The sequence below is a fragment of the Phocoena phocoena genome, chromosome 3, assembly GCF_963924675.1.
Source record: "Phocoena phocoena chromosome 3, mPhoPho1.1, whole genome shotgun sequence".
NCBI classification, from domain to species: domain Eukaryota; kingdom Metazoa; phylum Chordata; class Mammalia; order Artiodactyla; family Phocoenidae; genus Phocoena; species Phocoena phocoena.
In genome coordinates this window covers 129,146,813-129,166,733 of record NC_089221.1, presented here as the reverse complement: position 1 = coordinate 129,166,733, position 19,921 = coordinate 129,146,813, and the positions used below count along the sequence as shown (strand labels likewise).

General features: G+C 40.2%; 1 protein-coding gene across 1 annotated transcript; it reads left to right on the top strand.

The window, feature by feature from the left end:
- Positions 1-4,874: 4,874 nt before the first annotated feature.
- On the top strand, positions 4,875-19,103 carry NMUR2 (neuromedin U receptor 2). Its single transcript, XM_065874216.1, has 4 exons — positions 4,875-5,699; positions 12,230-12,314; positions 14,608-14,733; positions 18,033-19,103. Exons 1-4 carry the CDS (start codon positions 4,983-4,985, stop codon positions 18,326-18,328), a joined length of 1,224 nt encoding a protein of 407 aa, XP_065730288.1. The 5' UTR covers positions 4,875-4,982; the 3' UTR covers positions 18,329-19,103.
- The last annotated feature ends 818 nt before the right edge of the window (positions 19,104-19,921 follow it).

Sequence of the window (19,921 nt, the reverse complement as noted above, 5' to 3'; positions counted from 1 at the left end):
TTACCTTATGAGTCATATTAAGGCAACCGAGACCCTTGAAGGACTTGAAGCAGAAGAGGTATATGATCATATACGCATTTTAGAAACTTTATTCCAGCTACAAGATAAGATGGTATTGGAGAGGGAGCAAAGTAGAAGTGGGGGACCAGCTAGAAGTCCAGTGAAGAGATGATGGTGGCCTGGAAGAGGGAAGTGGTAGTGAGGATAGAGAATCGTGGATGAAATATACATATATACACATACATAAATAGTGGATGAAATACACATATATACATATATAAACACATATATGTATACATATATATATTTGAGATATAATGGTTAATGGACAGGAAGATTTGCACACTGATCAGATGATAATGGGTAAGTGAGAGGGCAGAGTCAGTATGATACATAGGTCTCTAGCTTGGACAGCTAAGCACATGGTAGTTCACTCACTGAACAGAGAATGCAGGAAAAGTGCAGCTTTAGTGGGAAGATGATGCATGAACTTGGTTTTAGACATGTTAACTTTGAGATGCACACTGGACACCAAGAGGAGATACTGAATAAGCAGGAGGATATATGCAGCACAAATATGACTGTTTACAGGAACCCCAAAGGTAAACTAATTCTAGTTTCCATAACCTGACAAAATATTAACAGATGGCCACTCAGCCTTAGTTGAGTGCCTTTAGTGACATGGATGACCCATTTCTATTTCAGTCTGCTCCAAATGCTCAAAACCTTCCTCTTTATACTGACAACCCATTGCTCTCAGTTCTGCCCTGGGAAGTGAATTAGGATAAATTAAATTCTTCTTCCATCAAAACTATATACTTTTAACAGTTGAAGGCAGGGATCATGTGTAAGGCAGGTTTCCTCTTTCCTAGGACAATAACTCCAACTCCCTCTACTATCCCAGTTGTCCTCAATAGACTAAGCCAACTTATCAAGTCCCTCTTTAAGTGCAAGAGTCAAAACTGGAGCCAATACTCTCGGTCTGGCCTAACTAGTGTATAATACAACCGATGATAATCTTCCTTGTTTTAGACACTATACTTTCACTGATGTTATCCAAGGTCACATGAGCATTTCCTGACACGTGAGGATGCCAAAGTTAAAAATTGGGAATGTTATGCCTCTTAACCAAGCTTCTGTTCCCACTCCAGAGTCTCTGGGAAATGTGTTCAAATTGCTCACATCTATAAAAGAAACACTTTCTTATAAGATGGTAACAATTTTCCTAATTACCTCTTCAACAAATATGATTTCTTCATAGCCAGTTTAGTTCCTACAATGCCTCTTTATTTATGATCCATTTACTGAGTACATTCTCAATACCCAGAACAGTACTAGGTGTTAAAGGATGGGGAAAAGTCCTCCAGAAGGATGGGATTGAGAAGCTACACCCCCACGTCAGGTCTTCCCAACAGTTTTATCACTGTGTTTTGAATGGTGGAATATTCCGTATTATCCTGGAAAAAGATAGTGCTGTACAAAACTTTCTCTCCTCAGTCACAATACACACCCAGCACAAAAAAGAAATAAGCTTTCGCTGTTTAAAGTCACTGAGGGTTTGATGTTGCTTGTTACTTCAGCATAATGTAGTCCAATTTATTGACTCAAAACTGGATATGGAAGTAAAGCACTGCTGTAACAAAAAAACACTAAAATATATGGCATTAAATCAAAACTACAATGAGGTACTACCTCACACCATCATTAAAATTCAGAATGGCCATCATTAAAAAGTCTACAAATAACAAATGCTGGAGAGGATGTGGAGAAAAGGGAACCCTCCTACACTGTTGGTGGGAATATAAATTGGTTCAGCCACTGTGGAGAACAGTATGGAGGTTCCTCAAAAAACTAAAAATAGGATTACCATATGATCCAGCAATCCCACTCCTGGGCATATATCCAGACAAAACTATAATTCAAAAAGGTACATGCACCCCCATGTTCATAGCAGCACTATTCACAATAGCCAAGACACAACCTAAATGTCCACTGACGGATGAATGGATAGAGAAGATTTGGTACACATATGCAATGAAATACTACTCAGCCACGAAAAAGAATGAAATAATGGCATTTGCACCAATATGGATGCAACTAGAGATTATCATACTAAGTGAAGTAAGTCAGAAAGAGAAAGACAACTGCCATATGATATCACTTATATGTGGAATCTAAAATATGAGACAAATTAACTTATCTACAACACAGAAACAGAATCATGGACATAGAGAACACACTGGTGGTTGCCAAGTTGGAGGGGGTTAGGGAAGGGATGGAGTAGGAAGTTGGGGTTAGCAGATACAGGCTTTTATATATAGAATGGATAAACAACAAGGTCCTACTGTATAGCACAGGGAACTATATTCAGTATCCCATGATAAACCATAATGAAAAAGAATATTAAAAAAAAGAAAGTATGTATGTGTATAACTGAATCACTTTACAGTAATAAACACAACATTGTAATTCAACTATACTTCAATTTAAAAAAAAGGCATTAGTCTAGAGGTGAGATGGTGGGAAATGAGAAAACTGTTATTAGCAGATGGGAGGATCCATATGGGGAGGTGGTAACTTGTCCTTTAGTTTATAGGTCTCAGGGACAGACAAGAGGAGTCACATGTAGATCTGATGGAGAGAATACCATGTACCACCCAGAGTTCCTGGACTTATAACTTAAAGCTGTGCCTGGATAGGCAGGTTGAGGCATCTCTATTGGGGCACGGAGAAGTGTATTTTTCCTGCCAGAAAGAACACAAGCTAAATCTTTGGTATCCAGAGGGGGAGAATGTACAGTCACTGATTCAGTTTGCCAAATACTGTTGGTTTTCTCTTCCTAAATACATGGTAAAATTGTTCTTCTTATCCTTTGGGGGGTTAGGAGTGGCCATGTAATTTGATTTGGCCTGTGAAATGTGATTGGGTGTGATATTTGTCTTTTCCAGGCAGAAAATTCAAGAGCCAAGGTCCCTTTTGGGCATCTTCCTTTGGGGATCATGGAAGCATAGGTTGGAACCTGCATCCCAATGTGAGAACAACGTGTAACAGAAGCTATTAGGCAGCCCTGAATGGATAGGTAGAATAGGCAGGAAATAAACCTTTGCTTACTTTAATACATTAAAATTTGGGAATTTTTGTTACTGAAGCATAACTTAACCCAAATGACTGATACACTATGTGAGCTTCAACAAGCCCTATAAGTGTGTGCCTCTGTTTCCTCACCCGTGATGCAGACATAAAAAAAGAACCTACCTAGAATTATTGTAGAGACTGCATGTGCTATATATAAAATATTTACAATAGTGCCTAGGAAGAATAAGTGCTTAATAAATATTAGCTACTGTTTTTTTTTTATTTGAAAGACTTTCACAGATGACACTGGTACCCCCATATCACATCCCCTTGGCCCACCTGGTTTCAGCCACAGAGGGTAGCCCTGTGTTTGCTCAGACTTACCTCTGCTGATAAATTCATACTGCATTTCTATTTTCTACCATAATATGGAAGCCTGTTCAATCTATGGGCAGAAACAGTCCAGAGACACTGGGGAGTTATTGGCCCCAGGAGCAACCCTCCTGCTCAAAACCCTCCAAAGATTTCTCTGCAGCTTGAATCAGATCCAAAGTCCCTGCATTTTGAGTAAGATCCGAACTCTATCAAATCCTAGAAAAATTTATATAATCTGGTCCCTTCCAGTCATTTCAGTCTAAACACTCATACTCTCCTGTCCGCTCATTAAGTTCCAGCTATACTGGCCCTCTTGATGTTTCTAAAACACATCAGACTTGTTACTGCATCAGAACCTTTGCACTTGCTATAACTTTTGCTGGGAATACACTTCCCTCAGCTCTTTGATGCTTGACTTTTCATCTGACAGAACTCAGCCCAAATGACATCTCCTGAGATAAATTTTCTTTGACCATTCTTGATAAAAGAATGCCTCCAGTCTTATGTTTGTAGGTCCCTTATCCTTCTTTTTCTTTACAGCAAAAATTATGATCTGAAATTATATTAATCCATTCGTTTGCTTGTACATTTTCAGAATTCCTTATTATAAGAAAAGTTCCATGTTGGCAGAGACTTTGTCTTGCTTGTTCACTGATGTTTCTACAAAGCCTAGAACACTACCTGGTACACAGTAAATCCTCAAGAAGTATTTGTTGAATAAAATAGAATGAATGAATCTCCAATTTACAGATAAGGAAATGTGGCTCTGAGAGTTGGAGTAACTTTCCCAAAGTCTTACAGCGTTTCTACACATGTTCCTGATTCTAAATCCTACTGACTTTTGCAACAGCAAGGTACTGTCTAAAGAGATTGAAGTGTCAGACAGCAGGCAGGGCGAGATGACATGCAGGTGTTGGATTCTATCGTGGACACAATCAAAACCAAAAAGGCATATTGATCACACTTTCCCCAGGGAGCCCTGAATTGCCAATGGAACAAGATAATTTGAGAAATCTATTGATCTCCCATTTCTGTTATGCTGTACAGGTGACAAGGATCAATGGAGATTTGTACTCTTCTACCCATGACCTTGCGACCTAAATTTGTATTTCCACCCAGATTCCCAAAACTTTGCAAAATGCACAGCTCCGAGTGCCAACACCTTATTTAACTTAGTGTCACCGTCTGTGACAGCTCTGCTTTCCCAGCTCCTGTCAATTCAGAGAAACGTCTCCCCGTCGTCTCCTGCTTCCTGCACAGGAAGCTAGCACGCCCCACCCAGCTTTCCTCTTACTGAGCGTCTGACACACACATTGGCCCACAGCCCGCAGAGGGGCGGGGCTTCTGTCTCGGGGGGCTCTTCAGAAGGGATCTGAGGTCTGAGCAGCCCAACGTTGCTAAAGCACTAGCCCTCTCCCGGCCTCCTTCACTGAGCCTGTGCTTTCCTGCCTGATTTCTCTTTCTTTTCTGGCGCAGCTTGAGACAGAGGATCATTCCAGAGGAGGCTCAGGTCTTGGATTTTAACGGCAGTGATGGAAAAACATGGGAATGATTCCTGGATCTACCAAAAGGAACTGGAAGATCCATTCAAGAAATACCTGAACAACACTGATGACTACCTAGCTTTGCTCTGCGGGCCTCCACGCAGCCACCTCTTCCTGCCGGTGTCTGTGGTGTATACTCTGATTTTTGTGGTGGGGGTTGCTGGCAATCTCCTGGTGTGCCTGGTGATTCTTCGGCACCAGACTATGAAGACACCCACCAATTACTACCTCTTCAGCTTGGCTGTCTCCGACCTCCTGGTCCTGCTTCTCGGGATGCCCCTGGAAGTCTATGAGATGTGGCGCAACTACCCCTTCCTTTTTGGGCCCGTGGGCTGCTACTTCAAGACGGCCCTCTTTGAGACGGTGTGCTTCGCCTCCGTCCTCAGCATCACCGCGGTCAGCGTGGAGCGGTACGTGGCCATCCTCCACCCGTTCCGCGCCAAGCTGAAGAGCACCCGGCGGCGGGCCCTCCGAATCCTCAGCCTCGTCTGGGGCTTCTCTGTTCTCTTCTCTCTGCCCAACACCAGCATCCATGGCATCGAGCTCCGCTACTTCCCCAATGGGTCCTTCGTCCCGGGCTCTGCCACCTGTACGATCATTAAGCCCATGTGGATCTACAGTTTCATTATCCAGGTCACCTCCTTCCTCTTCTACATCCTCCCCATGACGGTCATCAGTGTCCTCTACTACCTCATGGGGCTCAAAGTGAGTATCCAAGCTGGCTGCAACCGTTATGGCAGCATCCCTTCTTTTTTCTCTTACTCAGAGTTCGGAGAAACATTTAGAACTGGAGAAGTTCAGAATTGGAAGGGAGCATAGAGAAAAATAGGATGAGCTCAGAGGGGAAACTTGGAAGTTAAAGGACTGGATTCAAATTGGACAAACAGTAAACACAACTATAAATCACTTCCTTTAACTCACCTTCCATTGTTCTTCCCTCTACACCTGTGGTTCTCAAACCTAGGTGTTCCTACAAATCACCTGGAAACCTCACTATGGGTACCCATGGGCAGGTCACTCCCTCCAGGAAAATCTGACTCAGTAGGTCTGAGGTTGAGCCTCATTTTAAATAGCACAAGGTAGCTGCCCATGGAGAGACTGTTGCACACCCTGCTGTCTCTTTCCTGCCCTCACCTGCTTTGCCTGCATTGAAACTTTCCTCTGCACCAACTTGGTCTGAGTATAAAATAAACTACCCCTGCCTATTTCATATTCCAAGACAAATATAGTTTTAAAGTCAGACCCTTCTTTGTGGTTGCTTTGATCCTTTGGTTGAAATATCAGATTAAAATGCAAAAATATGGCCTAAGTGAGATCAACCTGGACTTCTTTTCAACAGGTGGAGATTGAGGGACGAGGAATTAAACAGAGTACATAAAATAGATTAGAAGACAGTGTGAATAACAGATAGCTGGAATTAACAGAATATTATTACTTAGTTTGCAACATTTTATAATTAGAGCTTTCTCTCCTGTGCTCATCACGGTAAACCAATGTCTTTCTTTTCTTCTGAATTGTCTGAAACTGTTGTTTTGTTTTGCTTTTGATGAAGTTAGGAGTGAGTCTATATGATTCCTTTCCTGGTATATTCTGCGGCCAAATTCATAGAGATGAAATCTAACTGTGACAGTTTTATACCCATTTAATAGGTAGGTTGTGTAGGAAATAGTCATGAGACCACTTAGACTCCCAGGTCTGAAGCTCACATATAATATGCCTTTAGGCAAAGCCCCTTAATTCTTTCCTGGAGTTAGGTTTTACATTTATAAAATGAAAAGGTTACATCAGATCATATCTAAGTCTCCTGATCGCTCTAACAGCCTGTGATTCCTTAAAAAAGAAAGGAAAGGAAAATCTGTGAGTGGGAGCAATGTGCATTATAAACGAAAGTAAAACAAAGCAGACATCACATTCACATCATACGTACCAAGATGGCTCTGATACCACGTATTGTGTGATAATTAATATACTCCCATCTCAGTGCATCTCTGAGAAAGGTGTGTGTCAGAAATGAGTGTTCCACAGATGGTCCTTTCAAATAAATACTATGCCTAAGCGTCTAAGGAGAAAGAATAGATTTTTAAGTACAACAGATGTCTGGACACAGGAGTAAATCTAATCAGGCAGAGTTATGCCAGTCTCCGGGAGGGCTGGCCCCTGTAATTCCCAGAGACAAGTGTCAACCCAGACTAGTTCACAGTCATCATGTCTTTAGAAAACCCTGTGTATCCAACTGTGGCGGAAGGGACTTCTGCATGATTCCTATGAGAGCCCTATGAGAGATATCCATCCCAAATTTATCAATACCATCTCTTCAAACAGCAAACAATCACTTGCCTTGGATCAATTTAGAGGAAATACTTAACTGTGAATAGGAAACACGTTTCCCCCCCAAGCAATTAAGTGTCACTTTGTTTGGTTGTCATGAATCTACAGCTACCTTGTATCAGGAGCTAAGTGACAGATCAGACAACGGCTTAGAAACCACCCTAGTTTGCTTTGTGTGTGTAGTGCAACTTACAGCATCCTATTCTCAGGAAGGATGAGGTGTTCCCCAGAGGACACCAGGAAAGGAACTATGGCTTAGAATGTCACTTCTATAGTAACATTTAATTTAAAGATCTCTAGACTGGGAATCAGAAGTAGGCCTTAGTCTGTGGCATTGGTCTCAAGACCTTTGCACCTTTTGCTCTGTTTTTGCCAGAAATGTTCCTTCTGTCTACTACCACAATCGTTTTTGCCTTTCTAACTCCCACTGATCCTTTAAATCATACTTCACTCACACTTCCTCCAGGAAGCTCTCCCTGATTCCCTAACTACCTGGTTCCTCTCTAGGTGCTCATGATCCTTAGCAATTTCCCATCATTGCATTTATCACAATTTATAATTCTATATTTGTGGGTTCCTTAACTTCTTCCTCTCCAACTAGACTGTAAGCTCAATGAATGAGTGAATGAGGCTAAATTATTTCCTTTATCGCTGGACTTCAGCTTCTCTACCTTCAAAATGGGAGACTTGGAAACACTGTCTCAAAAAGGCTTTTTGATCTAAAAGATTTTTGAAGAGATTCAATCAATTCTGAGGAGTACTGATTCTCATGGCAAGTCGAAAGTTATGATTGACTGTGGGCCCCATTGCCTTCAGAAGGCAGAAAACCAAGACTGATGTAGTCCCAGGACCAGGGAAGAAGGAGGGGAGCAATACGTATGTTCAAAGTTGAGCAATCAGAGCTGCTTCATCGTTACAGGACACAAGCGTCCACCGACCTGCTCTCCAGGGTTCGAACATAATGGAGTTGGGAAACAGGCAATCCCAGGGCAAGTTCCTTCCCACCTGGGAAGCTCTCACCTAGTCCTTGTATCTCCCACATGCAGCATTAAAGCTTGAGCCAAAGAGGATGGATTATGAATTGTAGCAGAATTCAGCCAGGACAAACAGGGTTGGACCGGTTTTTTTTTTAAATAAACAGATTTTGTTCAGATTATAGAGATATTTACACAAAAGCTATGATTATATCTTGGCATCCTAAAGCTATATAAATGAATCACAATCTACATAAATGAACAGCTGGTGAAATGATTTTAAGCAGTATAAACAACTGATCAGGATTATACATCAATCTGAATGATAATCAACCTCACGTCTCCCCTTCACCTTTTATCTTACATAAAAATAACTAAAAGGAGTGAGGTAGGAAGGGTTCTGAACTTCCTATAGAGTGATGACAATTTTCCTCTCCTAGTTTTGTAAGTTGACTTTTAAAGTGTTTAGGGGTGGGTGAGAATAATTAATGGACAAATATCTACTCTACCAAACATCTGAAGGGAAATGAAATTATTCAACAAGAAATAAAGCAGCATTTAATATTGGCTAGACAAACTGGATTCTATTCTACTATGTCAACCCCTTCAAATTCTGCTGGAACAATGTAGAATATGCATAAATATTCTGTTTCTGACTCTTCTTCTAGTTGGCTAGTTGTGTCACTGTAACCTAAGGAAGCTGAAATGTGATGATTAATAGACACATAATTTTTCTTTTCAGTGCAAACTGAGCTGTACAAGAAGCCTCTTCATAAAAAGATTTTGTGCACCATTTGCTTGCTGTTTGATTTAAGGAAATTTTTCCCTGGGGTGGAGAAATTCCCAGTGAGAATTGTTAGATCCACCGAAGAAGTGACTAACAGATCTTAAAAATCTTTCTTTGTTCTTGACTATGGACTGGAATCCAATAATGGAATAACTATCTTGTAATAAGGACAAAATTTTTTCAATGGTATGAAATCATTAGAACATAATTGAAAATGAGTTAGGAAGATGTGCAGTTTGATGCATTGCTCTAACCTTCAACACCAGTGGTTTTCTTCTCAGTGTATCTGGATGCTTCTTTGCATTAGCACGAGTTCAGCTTGTGGTGAATGGTACCATGAGAAGGAGAATTTCTAGAAGGGACTCAGTAATACACATGAGTGGGCCTACAGTTACAAATAAATATTTCATAAAAATGCCTTTCAAGTAAACCCAGGACAATAATCAGAACCACAATAGATGAAACTTTTTTTTTTTTTGGCCATGCTGGGCAGCTTGCAGGATCTCAGTCCCCCACCCAGGGAATGAACCCGGACCATGGCAGTGAAAGCCCAGAATTCTAACCACTAGGCAACCAGGGAACTCCCAGATTCACAATCTATAACTTACTGAGTATCATGTGCCAGCCATTGAGTTAAGAACTATACCTGCATTATTCTGTTTTACTATTATATTAATAACATCACCTTTAGTTCTCTCCCATTTATTCCTAATAACTGCACAATATTTTCCCCTCTTTCGTTCAAGTTCTAGGTGACTCCGAAGGGTCAAATCTCACAGAACTTTACTCCCTCACTTTCTGAAGACACAGGTATATGTAGAGAACACCAATATATCCAAGAGACAGACGGCCAGTTTTGTTAATCATCCACGTGGATACTTCAGGGCAGTGCAATGCTGAAAGCAACCTGACTCCTAGGAGCTTACGTGTTTGTTAGAGACAGGATATTGACTTGTTGAACTTTGGAGGCAACTATTAATGATCTTTTCTTCCAAGTCTTATTTAATTTTAAATACCTTCTCTAAAATATTCTGTAGGGACTTCCCTGGTGGCGCAGTGGTTAAGAATCCACCTGCCAATGCAGGGGACACGGGTTCGAGCCCTGGTCTGGGAAGATTCCACATGCCGTGGAGCACCTAAGCCCGCGAGCCATAACCACTGAGCACGTGTGCCACAACTACTGAAGCCCGCACACCTAGAGCCCGTGCTCGGCAACAAGAGAAGCCACCGCAATGAGAAGCCCGGGCACTGCAACAAAGAGTAGCCCCCGCTCGCCACAACTAGAGAAAGCCTACATGCAACAATGAAGACCCAATGCAGCCAAAAAGAATAAAACAAATAAATAAATAAATAAATTTATTAAAAATAAATTAAATATTCTGTAAAAATGCCATCTAGCCCAGGAAGCTCACTGCGTCTTAGAGCATTCTGTTCCACTGTTGCGTATAACCACACTAATTTCTTCTCTATATTGAATTGAAATATGTCTCCCTATAATTCAATAAATTGATCCTAATCTACCCTGAGACTATATAAAACAGGTTGAATTTTCCTTCCACTGATGGCCTTAGTTTGTCAAGACTTTCTACATTGCTAATGAGGGAACTCCAACTCAATCTGACAAAATATGAAAGAGAGCATAGCCCTGAAAAATCCAGAGGGAGAGGTGGCTCTTGGGGAAGATTAATCCAGTAAGACACACAATGTCATCAAGGACCTAACTTTATTTCTGTTTCTTTGCTCTTCTTTCTATGGTATTGGTTTCAACCTCCAAATCTGCACAGCAGTCCACTGGTGGCTCTAAGCACATTCCTTATGGTGAGGAAAAAAACAAAAAGCTCCCTCTGGTAGTTCCAATAAAAGAGAAATGACACTTTCATTCCTAAACGTATAAGCAAATATCCGAAATCTCATTGGTCTCAATTATCCAATCACTGTGACTGAAGTATAGCAGCTAAGTTATCTAGGACCTAAACCTGTATCGGCAGATGGGATCATTCCCACCCAAATTAATGACTATGAAATGGAGAAGGAGTAAATCCACTAGGAAAATCAGGGCACTACTGGTAAGAGAAGAGGAGAATAAATGCTGGAGAACCAATCAGCAAATAAATACTATATTATCCTCTAGATATATGATGGTAGTTTATCATGAGACCTTAAAGCTTTTTTTATCTGGCTATCACCACAAATTAGAAACATATTAATTAAAGAGAAAAAATTCACAACTAGATGAATGATGTAGATCTTCAGTGGTATGTGAGTTCAGAGAAAGGAGAGGACAGTGGGCTACAGTGGCCACAAGTAGGTGGAACTTGAACTGGGCAAGAGAGATTGCATGTACAGGAAATGTTAATATTTGAAATTTTCAGATGCTACTTTAAGGATCACCATATCTTCCAACAAGGAGGAGTATATTTTAACATCTAAACTCAGAAACACATATACCCTTATGGGTAATATTTGTAAAGCAGAGTTTCCCAAATTGTGCTTCTCAAGATGGTACCAGGTGTTCCACTGAAATGGGTTAGGAAGGGTATTGTTTAGTCAAAGAAGCACTATCCCCTTTGAGGGTGGGAGATGTGGGATGTGCAAGGTAGGAGGGGAGGAAAGGTGATACACTGTCCCCCATGGAAATGTGTAATGTCCATTAGCACTTTAAGGCTCTGAGAAGACCCAAAATAAAAACTATAGACTTCATGAAGCAGAAATAATACCTGTTTTTGTTTTCTACTGCCTACCCACCACATGGCAGAGGGATGTCATTCTAAAAGATGTCTAATAATTATTGAATAAATGAATGGGTGAATGAAAAAGCCTATCTAACATTTTTTAACTTCAGAATTTCTTAGTTTTCAAGGAATATCTATTAATATGCTACAAAACTAGGGTTCTACAGAGTAGCACAGGATAAATGGTTGCCTGGAACTTGGCCACAACCATCTATCCAGTTGAGTTAGGTGACCCTGATCCAACTCCACCTCCAACTTACGGTTAAACATATTCTTACATGTTAACAAATTCTCACATTTCTTTAAGTCCAGTTTTTTTGTCTGCAAAATGAGTGTTAGAGTCACACTTCTCTGCTCTTAATGGGAGGAAAAAATGTTTCCCTTTCTTTATATCTCTCTGCATTTCTCTTGCAGCTGAAGAAAGACCAACCCCTTGAAGCAGATGAAGTAACGGCAAATATTCAAAGACCATCCAGAAAATCAGTCACTAAAATGCTGTGTGAGTCCTCCGTTTTGTATTTTGCTTGTTTGTTAAAGCAAAGGAGTTATATTGATCAAGTGCTGCTGGGATCTGGATCAAAATTCTCCTGAAACGTAGCGTCATGTTCTGACCTTCCGTGGCTTACTCAAGCATCTAGGACCTGTCTATTTTGTTCCATTTCGGTTTTTAAACCTCAGAATAACACACTAAATTGCAACCATTGTAATACACTCTGTTCAACGCTTGGTAAACCATGTCCACTCTAAGAGCCTTTAAGTATCTCTTTTCCCCCCTAAAATGAGCAGGTGGTTCTTATCGATTTTGTGTTATGGGTTTCTTTAAAAATATCGTGGAGACAGTGAATTCTCCACTCAGAAAGTGTACGAACGAACATACATCAAATGCTTTACAATCCATTTCAGGGGGCTCCTGAGCCCCCTGGTACCCAAGATCGGACCCCATGGGATCTTTTACTTCCAGAATAAGGACATCTGGCTAAGAACCCTTCTAAGTAGTCATTCCTCTTATGACATTGTATGATTTTATATAAACGGTACACTCTTTTACATAGATAAGATATTTTAAAACACGTCCAGGCACTGATCCACACTCTCCCAAAAGAATGTTATAAAAATATATGATCCAACTGGTCTAATGAGATACCAACCAATTAGAGAAAGGAGGTTTATAATACACTTTCCAAGTCACAGAGTGAAATTTGGAAGAAACAAATCCTCCAGGCGAATATGCATATGAAACACTCACTGTAACTACGTGATGTCTATGAACCAAAAAAAAAAACAAACCCCGAAACCTGTGAGGTCACTGTATGTCTTTTCAACTCTACTAATCACCTTCTTGAAATTTTTTAGCCCCTGTTAGCACCTGACTTTCCCTACTAAGAAATCTAGTGTCTTCAATATTTCTCCCCATTTCTCTTTGATCATAATCTCTCTGATCATAATCTCTCACAAAAGGACTTGAAGTGTACTCACATTAAAGTCACAATGATAAAATATACTGTGAACTATTTGCCTTTGGGGGCAGAGAGTTTAATTATAACACGAATTAAATTTTTAACTAGAGGGAATTGTAGGCAGTAGTAAGCAGATTCGGGGCTTTTTCTTGGGAGGTGAATTCAGAAGAATCTTCCAGGTATTCCTGAAACCACATCATGCAGGCAGACAACTTACTCTGAGTATTTTAATGCCAACAGGAAACATATGTACCATTTACTATGGAAAACATCAAATGTGCTCTTGAGTACAGAGAATTGTAAAATGAACACCAAAATACCCATCACCCAGCTTTAAAAGTTATCAGCTCATAGCTCATCTTGTTTCCTCTATATCCCTATCTCTCCTTTAGCCCCTACTAGATTATTCTGAGGTAAATCTCAAGCCTCAAAAGGAGAGGAGAGGAGGGGAGGGGAGGGGAGGGGAGGGGAGGGGAGGGGAGGGGAGGGGAGGGGAGGGGAGGGGAGGAGAGGAGAGGAGAGGAGAGGAAAGTATTTTACAACTTCAGGAGAGAAGAAAACATACATGTTTATTTTTCTGGAGAATAAATTCCCCTTAGAGAAACTATGGTAGCACCAATCTCTGTCTTGGGAGCTGAAAATAAGAAACTGGAAGGTGCAACTTCCTGTAAATCTGTAATCATTTCAAAATAGATGTAAAAACAAACATAAAGGAAGTGGAAGGAATTCTGTGCTCTAGAAATTTATAATATAACAGACACACCCCCATCCCAATCTTAAAATGCTTGTATTATGCTCATGGTTGTTCCACCTTTCTCTTTCCCCTGACGCCTTACAGAATTTTAAATGATTAAAATCATAGAAACTTCTAATTTTTTACTAGAAAAACAAGATAAATTCATACTATACTTCATAGTTTGTTATTAATCTATAACTTTAAAGAATACCAAATTGCTTGAACACAATCATTTTACTTATAAATCCAGTTTACATGATTCCAACAGTCTACCTGCAACATAATTTATTTTCCACAATAGAATGTTTTCAGAACTTTGAATACATTCAATACTATTCTAAATATCCTGAAGGAAACTTACATTACACAAGAAATCTTTTACAACCATATGGAAAACTGATTCTCAATCCTATAAAATTCATTCTTATGTTTACATATTCTACGTAGAGTCCCTTTAGGATCTAGTTGGCCTTTAGCAATTATAACTTAACAAAGATGGAGGGGAAATGCTAGAAGGAATGGATGAACTCAGTGTGGGCACTGTATACCTATTCTTGCTTTGACTGCCTTTTACTCTCCCCTTCATCATCCTTTTCCAGTTGTCTTGGTCTTAGTGTTTGCTATCTGTTGGGCCCCATTCCACATTGATCGGCTCTTCTTCAGCTTTGTGGAGGAGTGGACTGAATCCCTGGCTGCTGTGTTCAATCTCATCCATGTGGTATCAGGTAAAATTTAGCTCGTTTGGGTGTACCACAGGCGTCCAGGTAACTGCAGCTTCTTCATCTTGCTTAGAGCAGTAGTTTCTATCTGTATATACCAACTTATGGGGATCTGCCATACTGTAATGAAGACACTTGATTTTTATTTTATTTATGTATTGATTAGGTATGTTACAGGTTCAAAAGAAATACACCTTATTACTATTTGAGACACTACTTTATGAAAGACCTCAACTCTAAGCTTGATGATTACAGCAGGAAAATGGTCAAAGGAATGATTCCTTTGGTTCTCTTTCAATGGCCATATGATTTAATTGGTTCTTATTTATTAAACATCCATGTCCCTGAAATCCTGTATTGTCTTCAGCAAGTGTTAGACCCTCATGAAAGCCAGCCAAAGGGTGTTCATGGGGCCTCAAGGTCTGCTTTTAGGCTACTTTAATGCTGCTTGTTAAGGACACCATAGAATATGAGAGAGAGTGGTTGAAAGGTTACTAAATCAGAGGACCTGGATTTGCATCTCAATACCACCATTTATATTCTGAGTGATACGCAGAATATGGATTCCTTCTTGCCAAAGTTTCCTCAACTGTAAGGTGGCAATAATGCCTGCTCTATATACAACACAGGCTGATGGTAAGAAGCAAATAAAATAATAGCTATTGAAGAACTTTTTAAGCTGTAAAATGCTATAGCCTATCTTCTACAACCATCACAAGTTTGTAAAGTAGATATCATCATCAACATTTTATGGTTAAGAAACAGTTCTACAAAGAAGAAATGACTTGTCCAAAGACACTCAGTTGGCAAATGGTAAAAACAAGGTTCAAGCCTGAGTCACCTAACTTCAAGTTCAGGGTTCTTTCCTCTAAAATGGAGCACTGCTAGTCACTGGACGGTCCTATGGGCTCTTTATCAAAGACATCATTAAGGAAGAAAGATAAGATCAATTTATGCAAGTTAAGCTCCAGATGTGCACAGAACAAAAACAATAGCATTCAAATGTATACTGAATACCATATATATTATCTATTTTCTACAACCATCTTTTTTGTACTCAGCAGGGCTTGTGTACAGTTTATACCTGGACATTAGGACTTTTCCTCCATGTTAAACTATTTATTGTTCTGGACAAAAAATCAAAAATGCTTATGGCTCTGATCTTTGTGGTTAGTCTTAGAAAATGGGAGTGTTTAAATAATATATACACTACTATATATAAAATAGATAACAAATAAGGACCTCCTGTAGAGCACAAGGAATTCTACTCAATACTAGAGTGGATATATGTATATGTATAACTCATTCACTTTGTTGCACACCTGAAACTAACACAACATTGTAAATCAACTCTAATAAAAATTTTTTTAAATAAAATAAATTATTCTTTAAAAAAATTGGAAAACACAAGATCACATGAGGCTTGATCTACACTTATCCAGAGGCATCAAGACAACCATTTTAAGACTCACAAGTTGTTCATTTACAATAACATTTTCCTGTTAAGATGTAATTTCTCCCTTCCCCACCTTGCCAACCAGATGATGTCTAAACCTCTTAAATGCTACCCCAGAAATGGCCCCAACTTGCCTTTTGACCCTCAAGTTATAGCATTTTCATTCATAAACCATGTATTGAATGCTCGTCAAACTGGTGAGTTAGGGATTTCTGCACATTCTGCATTATTCTTGCACAATAATCTTTCTCTAGCACACTGGTGCACGCTAAGCCTTCTACTTGCAGCACTCTCTCCTCTCTTCCCCAATATCTCCTACCCATTTCATGGTCTCGCGAGAGTCCAATCACCGCCACTAAATTTGTCATGACCATTAGGGTTCTTGTGTTTATGCCATCATGTGAATTTCCACAGCATGACTGTTGGTGTCACATATTTTGCTCTTTTCTTAACGGATACTGTTTGGTACCATCCTTTTGTTAATTACTGAAATTAGGCATAAATCTTGTTCTGCAATACTATTCCAAGTTCCTGGAGAACAAAGTCTAAATGCACTACCTTCCAATGTGCCTCAAAGTCGTATAATGAGTTCAAGCAGTATTTATTTATTTATTATTTTTTTTTTTTTGCGGTATGCGGGCCTCTCACTGTTGTGGCCTCTCACGTTGCGGAGCACAGGCTCTGGACGCGAAGGCTCAGCGGCCATGGCTCACGGGCCCAGCCGCTCCGCGGCATGTGGGATCTTCCCGGACCAGGGCACGAACCCGTGTCCCCTGCATCGGCAGGCAGACTCTCAACCACTGCGCCACCAGGGAATCCCAGTATTTCTTTATTGAACAAATTAACAGTCTATAGAAATATTACCGTCCTACACTCCTCCCTGCCCAGTTCTGTCCACAGGGCATATGGCACTCTGAATGTCCTGAACTATATAAACGAGGACAACAATGAATGTGTTGAGGACAACACCTATCACTTGTTTTATATTCTTATTCTCAGCCCTTCTGTAGACAGTAACTCAATTTAATCCTCACAATAATCCAGGGAGGTGAGTTAAAAAGGTATTATCATTCCCATTTTACAGAGAAAAAGAAACTGAAGTGCCAGTTCTGTCCAGGCTCACAGAATAAGCAAAGGCCAAGATCAGAAACTAAGTCCTCTGATTCTCAACCTTAGGCTCCCCTTGGGCCTTGCGAAAATAGAATAGGATATGGTAATAAAGGAAAAGTGAATACCAACCAAGAAAATGGCAGTGTGCAAGACATTTGGTGGAGAAAACAAATGGAAAAATACAAATATTCAATAAGGTTGGAAATAAGGTGGGAAGAACCATCAAGGGGAAAGGCTAGGTAGGGAAAAGACATTGGGGAATACTTCTTTGAAGAGATATTTAGCATTTTAAGAGTCTCAGCAGAGACTATGCCTTGACTGATTTACTATTCCTCCATTACTTGCAGTTTCAAATTATAGATTTAAGCAAAACTCCAATGAGATAAAAAGAAATCTCTCTTTCCTCTGATACTTAAGCATCTCTCGTTAATGCTATGGGAACATGTTCCTTGATTAAACAAGTGGGGATCAAAGGAAGTTGCCAAACGTCTCAGAGAGATCCCATGCCAGCCTCAATTTTTCCAAGACTCTTTAATCTTTCTGGGTTTGATTCCTAAGTACACAGGTGGTAGATCTGTTCAGAGCATTTTGTATTCTCAATTAGAGTCTTATGTATATTATCACTTCCAAACGAGGCAATCAAAGGGATTCAAGACCTTTGTTAAATATTTATGCTTCTCCCTGTCATACCTCTCCCCCAATTTCTCCTTGGCATGTCTCTTAATCCCCTGCATTCCAGGTGTCCTCTTCTACCTGAGCTCAGCTGTCAACCCCATTATCTACAACCTACTCTCTCGCCGCTTCCGAGCAGCATTCCGGAGTGTGCTCACTCCTTCCTGCAAACAGCGGCACTCCCAGAACCACCCACAGGGGCCATCTGTGCGGCAGAACATCTTCCTGACAGAATGTCACCTTGTGGAGCTGACCGAAGATGTGGGTGCCCAGTTCCCTTGCCAGCTGTCCATCTGCAGCTCTCATTTCCCCACAGCCCTCTGTACTGGACAGGCACTAAGAAAGGAACTCTCAAAGAGCTGACATTCCTCTATGGCTCCACACTACAGGGAGGGACATCCCATAATTTACGCCTTCCTATATGATATTAAGGAGGTAAAATGACCCTTAGAACTTATATATCCAATTCTAGCTTTTTTTTAAACAAATGTGAAAATTGCTACTTAAATCTAAAACCCAGAACCTCCTGATTTTTAGTTAGCTTTCCACTATCTTAACTGCTTCATGCCCCTTTATTAGTTCATGAAAAGAACATGACTAGCATAGCATGGCACCTATAATTTGAGCCATTTCCACTATTGGGAATGGTTTGTCCTGTTACTCACACTCTGAATCAGGCTGTCTTTCTTACAACCAGTGGTTTCTGTGAGACACAGAGGGAGGCATGGAGAAGCTGTTTATATGATTTGAGGGGTCCACGCCAGTCCTTCCATAGCAAGCTATTTACCCTACTGCCTCATATTGTGCCATTATAATGTGATTCCTTGGAGTCCTGAAGCCTTTGACTTTAAGAGTCCTCCTGATAACACAGGAATGCTCCTCAGAACTATTATTCCCACCTGTTCCAATCCCCAAGTCATTACCAGACATTCCTCACCAGGGGTGGAATTAGATACAAGTTCCACTTAGAGAAGAATGGGAAGAGGGAGAAGGCTATGGTGGAAGGTCCAAAGAATCAAACCATACCAAACATAAACTTAGTTGTTTCATAATTTGGTCTAGACTTGGATTTCTAAGAACTTATGCCATAAGCAGACAGAGGTACGTCTACTGTCTCAGAACAGAGACAAGTCAAATGGTGACTACTGGTCTCAAACCCATGACTTCCCCCTACTCAATCCTTCATTACCTCTATAACACTGTCACTCACATAATATGGGTAAAATCTACCTTCCAGACTCACCTTCCATTGTATCATCACAAATACTATATATTTCTACTCAAATTGAATTACTTGCTCATATGAAAACACACCCTAGTTTCCCCAGCTGCATATATATGTTTCTAGAATGCCTTCTATATTTCCATTCTCCGTCTGATGAGATCCTACCCATTCTTCAATGGCCAGCTCAAAGTGGTACCTCTTCCATGAAACCATGCTTGATTTATTCAAATAGAAGTGACTATCTGACTTTTCTATCAGTTCATGTCTCTTAAGCTCTTTCTTCACACTGCTCTGTATTTCCATGATTTATATTCTTGCTTTGCCAGAATGTAAATTTGTCAAAGGCATGAAGTAGCCTGTGTTCCTTTCTGCTGTTACTGGAATCCTGACAATATATCGATCACAATGGTAGATGTTCAATAAATATGTGATGAGTTGTCTCACATTCCAATGTACTGAGCCAAATAAACAGCTCCAAATGAAACCGTGTTAAAGAGCTGAAAGACTAAGATTCTGTTTCTGACAGGGTCATCTGACTTTCAGTTGGCCGTTTAATGAGCCATGATTGTAACGGCATGCCTGCTGTGCTTACCACGTGAGAAGGCTCTTCTCAGCCCCAGGCTTTACTGATGCTGAAACATGCAAACTCTAGCTTTTAGTCTCTGAATTCTCCCCAAGTTGAAAGAACCATTCTACTAAAAAATGAGAATAGTGGTCTCTTGACATCATTT

Bases quoted from the DNA above. Each gene is read 5' to 3' on its own strand.
- NMUR2 (XM_065874216.1), top strand. From the start codon at position 4,983: ATGGAAAAACATGGGAATGATTCCTGGATCTACCAAAAGGAACTGGAA. The intron at 12,315-14,607 runs GTGAGTCCTCCG...ATCCTTTTCCAG, and splicing joins ATCAGTCACTAAAATGCTGT to TTGTCTTGGTCTTAGTGTTT. The intron at 14,734-18,032 runs GTAAAATTTAGC...CCTGCATTCCAG, and splicing joins TCTCATCCATGTGGTATCAG to GTGTCCTCTTCTACCTGAGC.